General features: G+C 41.8%; 1 protein-coding gene across 1 annotated transcript; it reads right to left on the bottom strand.

The window, feature by feature from the left end:
• Positions 1-230: 230 nt before the first annotated feature.
• LOC137291026 (neuroligin-4, X-linked-like) lies at positions 231-10,097 on the bottom strand. Its single transcript, XM_067822282.1, has 10 exons — positions 9,782-10,097; positions 8,809-8,960; positions 7,734-7,884; positions 5,501-5,686; positions 4,923-5,122; positions 2,816-2,966; positions 2,162-2,340; positions 1,442-1,574; positions 935-1,064; positions 231-453 (listed from the first exon to the last, which is right to left on the bottom strand). Exons 1-10 carry the CDS (start codon positions 10,071-10,073, stop codon positions 282-284), a joined length of 1,746 nt encoding a protein of 581 aa, XP_067678383.1. The 5' UTR covers positions 10,074-10,097; the 3' UTR covers positions 231-281.
• Positions 10,098-13,230: the final 3,133 nt, after the last annotated feature.

Genomic DNA, 13,230 nt, shown 5'->3' with positions numbered 1-13,230 from the left:
ACCATTTCAGTCACGCCACCTCAAATACTCTGCTAAATGGACTCTTAAATATTTTGTCGCGTGACTTTACAACTCTCCCGTTAGAACGTCTTTTCGAATATGGTGACCCTGAACTTTCCGTCTAGTGGTTCCACAAGTCTAGACAGCCGAATGTCTTAACATGAATGTTTGTGACTGGACAAGGCACTAACTCATGAAGAAAAATGTCATTGCTGCATAAAGCCATCCCCTACAGCATCATGAACGTTTATTCATTGATACGTCTACATCAGCATATCCCTTCATCCAATGATCACACTCTGGGACTGCGACAGTTTGGGGATAACTTCCGTCCACAGTTTCACTTCCGCTGACCTCGGGTCATACTTCATTACTGAAGAGTTACCGATAGACAGGTACCCCTTCTCCTTCATGGTGAAAGGCTTCCACGTCACGTGACCATAAGATGGGTCCCTGCAATATGAAAATAATAACATGGGACATCCTATTATGCATATGATAATGCTAATCACTATCACTTCAGGTGAAGTGATCTAGCCACATGAGGGTGGGTGAATGGTCGGCGATGGTTTTACCATGATAAAATGGTTACACACTCTACAAATGAAGAAAACGAAATAAGGTCTCAAATAAGACGAATTAACACGTAAGTCCATCCTTCTCAAATTTTACAAATTCGACTGCCTACAGATAGAAGCTATAATCATTCACTCTGCATAAATAACAATAAAAGGAATCATCTCAAAGTACTTTTTGTTTGACAATAATGGTTGCTCGGTGGCTGAAATAACTTAATTTCTTAACTAATTAACTCACTAATATTCATTTATAATATAAAAAACGTGGGAATAAAACCAGGTAATATCGAATAGTCAGTCCCATAAACAGTTTTAAGACATCTGATGTAAAATGAGGTACACTAACGTATACATACCCGTGCTTTGCAAAATTCGTCCAGTAGCCCATGACCCTACTCGTAATAGCCTTATCATACTCGGTCCAGGCACTTCCCCCTAGAAGCGGAGCTCCGAACACATAGGGTAGTTCAGCCGCGTGGGGGACACCTACAGTCATATTCAAGCCGACTACAACCACGTGACATGTACACAACCCTTTGTCCTGACTGTTCAATCTTTTTGTTTCTCTGAATACACTGCAGAGTCTTCCTTCTCTATAGATTTGCCATTTAATGATTCCTGGATGGTCATCTTATCCAAATCATGAGTCAGATTGAGGCTGGATAAGTTCTATGATAACATAGTTGATGGTAACATATTGGTAGAGCAAAAATATGTTGTGATAATGTAAAATATGAGTGTTGTGATAATGTCTTTGCGTGTGTATATCAATGCATGTTTTGGCGATTTTACAAATCAAATTTTCAATTATGGATAAGATGAATACGAGCTGAACAATGAAAACCAGCAGGGCTGTATCCCACCTTCCCATACTGGCTTGCTGTCTCGTGGAGAGCGGTAGTCAAACTCATACAAGTAGACTGGGCTTCCCCCTCGCCTTGCCTGTTTTTCCGTCTCCACGACGGTGGGTACGTAGAAGGCTCGGTCAGACAGCATCTGGACATACACGATATATCACACGTATGGTTACACCATCTAAAATACAGATAAATGGGCACTGTGTGCATTGATGCATGGTTACATTACCCGGAATACAGGTACATTTGCACTGTGTGCATTGATGCATAGTTACATTACCCGGAATACGGGTAAATAGGCACTGTGTGCATTGATGCATGGTTACATTACCCGGAATACGGGTAAATGGGCACTGTGTGCATTGATGCATGGTTACATTACCCGGAATACGGGTAAATGGGCACTGTGTGCATTGATGCATGGTTACATTATTCGGAATACGGGTAAATGGGCACTGTGTGCATTGATGCATGCTTACATTACCCGGAATACGCGTAAATGGGCACTGTGCGCATTGATGCATGGTTACATTACCCGGAATACAAATAAATGGGCACTGTGTGCATTGATGCATGCTTAAATTACCCGAAATACAGGTAAATGGGAACTGTGTGCATTGATGCATGGTTACGTTATCTGGAATACAGTTAAATGGGCACTGGGGGCTATATGTTTCCCCGCATTACCCTGAAGGGGCTGCACTGTGTGCACTGAAGCAGGGTTACCTGGATGATGCGTGAACGGATGACATCGTGTTCCGACGGCTGGACGTCACTGAGGTACACCTTCTCGATTGCTTCTTGCACGGCTTGCTGGTTGGACGCAAAGGCACGCTGAATATTCTGTTGTATAAACGCAGCTGCAGATTTCAGCGACATGCCGGCAGATATTCCATGGAACCAGGCTGGAGTTAACAAGAGAGAAAATCAGTGAATGATGGCGATAGGTAATATGAATTTGAACATCTTAGAAGAAACACTTAGCTAACCACCAAACTGCACATGCTATCAAAACCTTACAAGGCCAGAAACATTATCCGGAATACTTTAATTAATAAATGTAGTTCGCTCTGCCTCAATGAATAGTGTAATAAAGTACAGTATTGCCCTGAACTATTATATTTATTAAAATACGAAGGATGTATATATTTACCATGCCAAAATGAATACTTTCCGACGATTAATCTCAGGCATAAGACAAAATGAAAATGGACGGTTGTCAGTGACCTATATTAACAATCTACGCTCGGGGCTATCTTGCGTGCTATTCCATTGACGTGTCTGTTTTGCTTGTAGACTGTTAAATACTGCTGTATACATGCTAATGTTCCTAGTTAGTTCGTTCAATGCTATCATTTATCCAGTTTTCCTTTTGCCTACCAATCTTTGCGGCAAGTTCGTCCTTGTTCACCCCTCTCATAACGGGTACGCTGGCTGCGTTCCCCTTGCCGATCAGCATCTGGGGAGTGTCGGGAAGGAACCCATACACGGTCTCCACCACAGGGGACCACACGAGGCGATTCTCGGCTTTCTACAAGGAAACATTTTCACACAATTCAATATAACTACGAGATGTACACACAGCATAGAGTTTGTCAAATTGAACAACATCCTAGATATCTAAAGGGTATACGTTCTGATAAATCTTCACAATACCATGGATGCATATACCACATGAGGACAGAGAACATATGAGAAACTATTTGCTTGGAAATTGGCGTGGATCCCAAAACTACAAGTCTTATCACAACGTTACCGGCTCAAAACAAAACGTCGCCGAAAGACTGCAAACTAAACGCCCAAAACAACGACGATGCCCATGTCAACTACATCACCTTCGCATGTCAAAACATTGATTACAGAACAGTCTCGTTTCCTGTTTACTTGGTATTGTCCTATTGCGTAGCTTAATGCGATAACCAGTCCAGTATTTTTAGACTATGTCATTTAACTGGATGCATAAATATTAATCAGTGTGATTTGATAAGTCTACGCAGTTGTATATTGCAACACTAAGCTCCTTCTAATCCTAGTAAATACGTCGTACGGCGTGCTATGTCGTACAGCGAGCTCTGATAAAACAGAAACCTGGAAATCGTGGAAATATCAAAACGAGGCTCTGCCGCTAGAAAAGTTTAGCGGTCTCTGACGGAACTGATATTACATCAACCTCATTGTTCGTTACAGAACTACGCTCAATAAGCGCAAAAAAACACATAACAGGTTTAACCAGTGAGCCAGATGCATTGTAAATCGTTTTACGACCTCATCAGACAGGGGCAGTCTGTGATTCCATAGTTACGGTATGCCTCAACCTCGACATAAAGTAGAGAATGACGGTGCAATTAAAGTTTAAAATTGAAATTCATTTGTAAATACCATTTTCTTATGAAACAAGAAATTGGAATTCAGTTTAACCAGAGTTATTTGTGGTGTCAGTTTACACTTTCACACGAGAAAATTCGGATCATCTGAAAAGTAGGTCATTGTCTGAATAGGTTAATGAGACTTATGTTTCGGTATGATAACCAGTTTTCAATTTCTTCATAACTCGGGCGCATACGCTTTGCCCCGTTTTTTTCATGCCTGTCCTTTGGGTATTACGGTATCATGGTAACCGGTATTTGTGGTACGAGCCACTGGTCAGCCTCTGTGACCAGTCTGACTGTCACGTCATTTATTATCCTTTTCACCAGTTTGTGATCATTTACAAGTGACAATGCTGGGATGGTGATGCCGATGGCTTAGAATGAAATTCATTCATAATCTGCACTGACTACCAGTGTGTAATCACACTGCGCTGATATAAACATCTAAACGCACAGTTACAGTGTGGGCAAAGTACGACGGTAGACAGTATGAAACAAACAAGAATTGTTCTTTGATGGTTAAGTATACACTATGGGTATCATGGCTGTATTTTGTACCTTAGGTTTGCAGTTTTGCGCATTTTTTTTCCAACCAGGTAACGTTATAGAACGTTTGTATTTTTAAGTCAAATCCAAGTTTAAAATGCATGCGTTCTTTTGACCCTCAGGATAACTGCAAACATAAATGACTGTTGAATTCCTCATGCCTGTTGATCTACGAGACATCCAGACGGAAGTTGTCGAAGCTGTGTTTAAAATGTCCCTCATGCAAGGTTCGATTCCCAATATGAGTATAATGTGAGAAGCAAATGTTTTATGTCTCCCTTTATGATGGGGATAAAGTCTGATAAAGTGGCGTTGAAGTATATACTTTCACTCCAGTGCTGACTGTACTTGTCGTATGAGGCGACTGACGGGATCGGGTGGTCAGGCTCGCTGACTTGGTTGACACATGTCGTCGGTTCCCATATGCGCAGATCGATAATCATGATGTTGATCACTGGATTGTCTGGTCCAGACTGGACTATTTACAGACCGCAACCATAATGCTGGGATGTTGCTGAGTGCTGCGTAGAACCAAACTCACTCACTCACTCCAGTGCTCGAGATATTCTCACCGTTAAATCATTGACTGTCAGCCTTTTAGCGTCAACTTTGTGGAGACACTCAACCAAAAGGGTCGTGTTTGTTTCTGAGCATCCAACCCTTTGGCCCAAGGCCCGTGCTTGGTCAAGGGGAGATGGTCTGTCCTGACTGGTTCTGAATCCCCATTCCGACAGGGACACTCCGCTCTCGGTGATGGCGGCGTCCAGTAAGCCTGAATCAGTTAAAAAGGTCTCGTGGTTTGGGGTTACGGCAGGAAATGGACAAATGAACCACACCATATCTCATTTGGGAGGGTGTGTGTGAAATATACCTTATGTCCCGATGTTATCACTGATACTGATCCAAAGTCTTTACAATAAATAATAATTAGTACATATAACATGATATCGAATCTGAGTGTATGCATGTAGACCTAGCACACAACGTTTTCGCAACGTTTAGGGATGGTTGTGTATTGATAACGTTATGACACAACATTGTCACAAACGTTAGTATTACGCCATTTTCCAGACATTCTTGATCAACTTGTTAGCTCATCTCCTTTTACCTTAACAAATAGGATGTCCAATAGCAGATCATTCGTTCATACCTTTGGAGTGAGGGGATATCAGATGCAACGACGTGCTCACAGCTCCCGCGCTTTCGCCAAATACCGTCACCTGCTTAGGATCCCCGCCAAAATCTGCGATATTGTCTCTCACCCACTTCAACGCCATCACTTGATCCAACATACCATAATTACCAGGAGAGGCGTCGTCGTCGGTTGCTAAGAAACCTGAAATATGACATCGTCAGTTGCAATCAACCTCAGAGAAAACATAAAACTAAAGAAGCAGAATAGTTTAAGTAAACTTAGACTAAGTGTATTTCGTTACACTCCACCACTGGGTCTAACAAAACCTAGTAGAAACCTAGTAGAAACCTAGTAGAAGGTCGCGTCAGGTAACCTTAGAGCGACCAACGACCGACCAATCAAATGCGAGACGGTTTAACCAATCAGACAATGGCTACTATTTAGTGATCGGAGGGACTTTCAAAATATTCAGATCACTGACAGATCTCAACGCAAACAAAAAATCAGCATATAACACAGTTATTTGACCTGCAGTGTATACGCTTTGGGGTTTCTGTTGACGTGGTTACCACTAGCTAGTATTTCCGCAAAATGACATCCTTGAATATTGCCCAAAACACCATTTTCAGCGACTGTTTACTCACCGTTGTCATGGTTGTACGTACGCCGTGTGCATCACTCGGAAGCGAGCGTACACTAAATAGCATTCGGAATCGTTCGGGTATGAACCTTTTCGAGAAAAAAGTTCAAAAGGTATGTGCGAATGTGCACCTTCGCGATTTGGTAAGCTGTGTTCTGATTGGTCAATCTCAAAGGTTAAGTCTTTGAATGTCATTTAGAAGTGTAAATACATAAGAATGAAGATTTTATGGATATCAACTTCTTTATGAGAGAACACAACGTTTCGGAGTTAATGCTTACTCCTTCATCAGGTGATTGAGAAAGGGATACAGAGGTGTATTTATATGTACAGGTAAAACAATAACAAAGTAACAAGTGGAATCAGTTAACGAAAGCTAGTATAAACAAGCACTGATAGGAAGCCGATAGTTAAGATAACAATGATGGAAGCCAACGGTAATGCATTACAGTTGATTGGATATGTTTACATAACATGATTGGGGATAAGGATGGAAGCCAATGGTGATACATTACGCATGATAGGATGATGTACATAACACACGATAGGGGGTGAATTACCACCATCTCAAAGGTTACCTGACGCGACCTCCCACGTGTTTTGTTAGACTCAGTAGTGGAGTGTAACGAAAAGTACTGAGGATAAGTTTACTTAGACTGAGAAGCAGAAAGTCCTCAGACATCGTCAGTCACTGCAAGACATCATCATTAGGCTTTATTAACACAGTTGGTGATTATCTCTGCATCTTAAAGGTGATTGTCTTCGCATCTTACAGTCAATATTTGTTCATTTTGGTAACGTTAATTTCTGTATGCAAGCGGTCGCGAATGCAAAGTTTGAAAAGTTACAGGATGCAATGTGTGTGTGTGTGTGTGTGTGTGTGTGTGTGTGTGTGTGTGTGTGTGTGTGTGTGTCTGTGTGTGTTTGTGTGTGTGTGTGTGTGTGTGTGTGTTTTCTCAGCGGCCTCGACACAGACAACACGGAAGAAACGATTAGATGATGTGGGCAGGTGGTAATTACGTCACTACCAAAGGACACACATCGTCAAAAAAATCTCACATTCCTTTCTTCCCTTCGGTGAACTCCGTCACCACTTTTGTTCTCATTATAAGTGATTTGCAATATATAGACAGACACATCTCTAAACGTTTGTTATATTCAAGAGGCCTCACAGTCATAAGTAAGAAAAGAAAATGTCCGATAAACATGTCTTCTGACATTAATTGATATTCTATCGCTCTGCTCTCTAGTATGAACAAGGAACCCATTTCCATCAAAAGAGGGTATATTGTGACCAACTGATCGACATCGTAGTAGCTGCTTTGTACAACGTATCACCAGAAACGTTTGTTTGTATGTTGTTTAACGCCGCATTCTGCAATGTTTCAGCTATGTAAGTTTGGTTTGTAAATAATGGAGCCTGGACCAGACAATCTAGTGATTAACATCATGAACATCGATCAACGCAGTTAGGATGCGATGACATTCACGAACCAGGTCACCGTGTCTTTCCACCCAATCTGTTAGTTGCATGGGTTGCTCAAGACCATCTCTAACCCTGATCTGGGTTCATCTGGAATGTAACAGTCGGTGTGACGGAGTGCTCACCTAGTGCACCCAGTCTATAGTTGATAGTGACAACAACCACTGAATGAAGTGCCAAAGCATTGCATCGGAACAGAGATCCACCTCCTTCATTGAACGCTCCCCCGTGGATAAGCACCATTACTGGAAGCGGTGGAGTTGTGAAGGCCTTGGACTGAAGTTGACACGTGATTAAGTTGACATCAAAAGTAAACTTGAATTTGATTATTTTCAGACTAGTAATGCTCGTGATGCATGGAAAGATGTATGCTTGAAGTTTATGAGTGCTCCAAGTGTAACTGGTTTAGCAGGCCCTATAAATCTGTGCCACAACCGGTTATAGCTGCGCATGCGTAACGCCCTTATTACTGCTGTCAGACTATTAATTAAACAAGGAGGCATCGTTCAGCTGGAAAGCTTAAGAGCGAAAATACTAACAAAGGGTCCCTTCCTGATGAATGGCGATTGTACTTCACACTTGATGCAGCATATGTTATATTTGAGATTACTCTCTCTCAGTGAAGCAAAATTGGAGAATCCCATCTGGATTCGACTGATGTTGGAGTAACAGTCACCGCTGTTTCAACACAAATGTAAATCTGACATCAAGTAGTGTAGATCACGCCTCACACAGTAAGGCACACCCAGAAAGTGTAGTCCTAAACATAACATACGCTTCATTTGGCAACTTGTATATTTAGTTTCATTTGCTTTCATTTGATAATGAAGACGAATGATCATGACGTCGTGTTTTCCAGCGGCCGATTAGGTAGACAGGGTCCTGCTTGCGGGATGATCTTTATGGTTTGTAAATTGAACAAGGTGAAAACGTTTCATATACATTAGGGAAAGTGTTTGAGAACGCCGGTTTCTAATGGTATATTTTTTTATCAACTTCATGACACCTGAAGGATCCTCATCAGGACGATGCATGGTTTTATCCTTCATTGGAGGATCGTGGCGCGAGTAAGGGGGGTCAACTCAAGCGAATTATGCTCCTGTCAATAGTAATGACAATACAATGCCATACCAAACGTGTATCAGAAAAAAGCCGCACTGTGACAAAACAGCAATAGTAAAGAAAACATGATAAAATCACCTTCCAGGTATAAACATTAAGGAACAGACAGTCCTCGTCCTGGGTGGAGTGGGGCTTGCTGTGCACTTGGGGGCAGATGTGTCGAGGAGATCGGGCGTCCCTTACACCTGACCACGCCACGGCTGGGGATGGGGGCCTGAACCTCCTGGCACCTGAAGTACAGTGAAAAGCGGAAAAAATGGCTTAAAATTGTTTCTAATTAATTACATATCATACCTGTTATATAAAGCGTAGTGACTATAGCAAATATATGAGAATACTATGTGAAAGACTAAATTAGACACTGTGGACCACTGTGACGGGACATTGTGGAAGACTAATATGAGACATTGCAGAAGTCTAAGATGGGGCACTGGAAGACTATGAGGAGACGCTGTGGAAGCCTTATATGGGGCGCTAGAAAACTGAGGGGACGCTGTGGAAGGCTAAGATGGGGCGCTGGAAGACTATGAGGGGACGCGGTATAAGCCTAAGATGGGACACTGGAATACTATGAGGGGACTCTGTGGAAGCCTAAGATGGGGCACTTAAAGACTATGAGTGGACGTTGTGGAAGCCTAAGATGGGGCGCTGGAAAGCTATGAGTGGATGCGGTGGAAGGCTAAGATGGGGCGCTGAAAGACTAGGAGGGGACGCTGTGGAAGGCTAAGTTGGGGCACTGGAACACTATGTGGGGACGCATTTGTGGAAGACTAAGATGAGACATTGCGGAAACCTAAGATGGGACACTGGAACTTGTCCCATCTTAGACTACTTGCCTACTGAGGGGACGTCGTGGAAGCCTAAGATGGGACGCTGAATGACCATGAGGGGACGTTGAGGAAGCCTAAGATGGGAGTGCAGGACAAAGATGGGACACTTTGTAAGGCGACATTTTGCATATTTTCAGATATCTACAATGAGTGATCACGTGTAGGTCAAGTAGGTCATATTTTACCTGAACTTGTGCTATAGTGATATAGTCTATACTGACCTACAGGAGGAAGGGCGTACGGTATTCCATTGTATACGTCTACAAATTCGTCACTGAAGTACTCAGTCCTCGTCCCTCGTAGCTGACCCTGCTTGGTCTTCAAAATGACGTCTGTCCCGACACAAAACGTAGCCAAACACGCCAACACCACACAGCCAAACATATTTTTCAGAAATGAAAAAAACTGAAATGAGACCGATAAGGCAGGAGTGTAGATAAACCAGTTACTTTTGCCTACCGATATAAGCCAGGGTCGGTTATCTTGTCTGTGGCGCGCTCGCATACAGCACATAAGTCACGGACAGCTTTCAGCATTACACTTTTCAGCCTTAGCAACACTCCAGGAATGTCACGGCGCGGGCCACCAGAAATGGGCTTCAAACACTGGACCAATGTGGTGTTCTCGGCGTGACGAGCGAACGCTATAACTACTTGACAACGCCACTATAATAAGAACATACCAAAGTAACCACAACAGAAGAATAGTTTGTTTTGCAAAACTTTATTCCTCCCCTTAAGATATAAGTAACCCCAATACCTATACTAAACTAATTCTACAGGTGCAAATACAACTAACTAATCTAATTACCTAACCTAGCTACATATACAGTTCTGTCTACCACTTAAATTGCTAAAGTTCTAATAATAATACTACTACTACTAACTACACTAAAATCCTAATACCCTCACTAATATAGATAATGATTACATATAATCCCAATCAGAAACTAAACAATTGAACTAAATAACAATAAAGGAATTTGCCACTCAGAGAGAACACTTTCTCTTTACAATGTAATCAGAATGTCAGTGCACTTTGGTTCCACTTGGTGACGTCATGGTATTTGTGTGGTATCCCTCACACCCAGGCGATGGTTTCCCTCACGGAGTTTAAGGGGCCTGTGTAATGGTTGATGGCTGTGCCATCCACATCTCACATTACTAGGAGATACATGCTCCTTGTACAACAGGGAAGACTCTTGTCTGTCTCCTTACAGGCGGAGATAATACCCCTCTCCTTACTTTAAGGATAACCGGCCAGTTCCGGGACACTACAATACAATATAAGTAACTACAGTTACTCAGTAAGACATGCGTCAATGTCTTATACTTTATGCATGTACTTTACTCCGATTTACATATTTGAAAGTGGAACAGTTTTTGTGGAACGATAACATTCAAATTTTGAATGGCTTTGTGGCTATATAGTGTTACAATATGCACATATATCTAGAAATACTACATCAGTAAAACAATTTCTTGCTACATCTACTCAATCAATAAATACAAAAGTAATAATGATAATAAAAACTTACGCCAGCCAGCGTGAGATGCAATCCCATACAAAAGTTGAACCCATACAGGTGAACACAGTGGTGATTCTGGCTGACTGTGCAGATTACTACCCTTCCTCACTATTTATATTGACCTCCCATACCCAAGCTACTCAACACCTCTCTATTGTTTACAAATTAACACCCCAGCTCTCTGGCCATACCTGGTCACGCTTCCCTGAACATAACCCTGTTCCCATAGTATTACCGAACATAATCTAACAACAACTCCCAACAATATATAACACACTCTAACAATACCATACTACATCTATTTACAGTACCATAAACTAATTATATAAACGAAATCATCTGTGATCTTGACATCACTCCCCTCTTCAAGTAATTGTACACAAGTACAATTATATATTACACTCAAGATCACATTTAAGTTTGTTTTAATGCATAAATATCATAAAACACAATTGTCTAAATGTACAATAGCACAGTAATACATAAGAAATAACTGCTGACAAATAATCTGGATATGCAGAGAGTACATTATTTACACACTGCCATACACATAGTATGACTAGGGTGAACACCGGCTCACGAGATCAGCCCCAACATTCTCACTTCCTTTGATTGCACGAATTAGAAATCTGTAGGGTTGCAAAGTCAGGGCCCACCTCATCACTCGTCCATTGGTCATTTTTGCCTTGGTCATCCATATTAAGGGCTGATGGTCAGTCTCCAAAATAAATTCTCTCCCATACAGATATCTTTCTAACTTCTGTATTGCCCACACAATAGCCAAACACTCTTTTTCTATTGTAGAATACGCTCTCTCACGATCTACTAACTTCCGACTCACAAACAATATTGGAAATCGCTCACCTTCCTGTTCTTGTAGCAGTACAGCTCCGATTCCAACGTCAGAAGCGTCTGTTCTTACCAAGAATGGTTTCTTCAAGTCGGGTAGTTTCAAGATAGGAAAACTTGACATATGGGTTCTTAACGTAGTGAAAGCTAATTCCTGGCTTTCTGTCCATATTACCTTGTTTGGCTTTCCTTTCTTTGTGAGATCAGTTAGCGGAACTGCTATGGCTGCATAGTTTGGGATAAATTTCCGGTAGTACCCGGTCAGTCCCAACAACGCTCTCACTTGTTTCTTGGTTTGAGGTCGCTCCACATTTAGGATCTTTTCTACATTCTTACCTTCTGGTCGAATTAGACCACTACCCACCTTGTGCCCTAAAAAGTCCAGATGTTTATATCCCACTTTTACCTTTGAAGGTCGAGCTGTAAGATGGAATTGTCTTAACCTCGTAAATATTGCTCTCAGACTTACCATGTGGTGTGACCAGTTCTCAGTTCCTTCTATGATGTCGTCTATGAAGTTGTCTGTATTTGGTATGTTGTGCAATACTTGTCTCATCAGTCGGGAAAATACTGCAGGTGCATTAACTACTCCAAATGGCATCACCTTCCATTGGTATAATCCATCAGGAGTTATAAATGCTGTCAGTTCTTTGCTACTCTCTTCCATTGGAATCTGCCAATATGCTTTGCTTACATCAATTTTGGTAAGATATTTACAGTTCCGTAACCGTGCAAAGATGGAATCAGCTAATGGAATTGGTTCGGCATCAAATACGGTCACCTGATTCAGTTTGCGAAAATCGGTACAAAATCTGTAAGTCGAGTCAGGCTTCTTCACAAGTACAATGGGGGATGCATATGGTGACTGAGAAGGTTCTATCACCCCCATTTCTAACATTAGCTGTATCTCCTTAGCTACAACATCTCTCATATGATGAGGAAGTGGATAGGGCTTGGATCGTATAGGCTCATTACATGTCAGCTTGATCTTATATTCCATACAATCTACCTTCCCTGGTAAATCACTCAGTACATCTTTGAATTCACTTATGAGCTCCTTCACCTCATTTTGTTGCTCCTCTGTCAAATCTTCAGAAATGTCTACATCCTGATACGTTTCCTTAGAAACTAAAGAAGGTGAAGCTATGTCTAACATACTCACCTCTTCAGCCTTGACATCCACCAGACCAGCACTGACATGCACAAGTTGAGCTATGCTGACGTCACATACAGCTGTGTCCTCGACCTCCTCTCTCTCAATGTACCTTTTCAGTAGATTGGCATGATAGGTTT

The sequence above is a fragment of the Haliotis asinina genome, chromosome 7 (genome assembly GCF_037392515.1).
Source record: "Haliotis asinina isolate JCU_RB_2024 chromosome 7, JCU_Hal_asi_v2, whole genome shotgun sequence".
Lineage (NCBI taxonomy): Eukaryota > Metazoa > Mollusca > Gastropoda > Lepetellida > Haliotidae > Haliotis > Haliotis asinina.
Note: the sequence above shows the minus strand (reverse complement) of the source record. Positions and strands in the feature narration are given on the sequence as shown.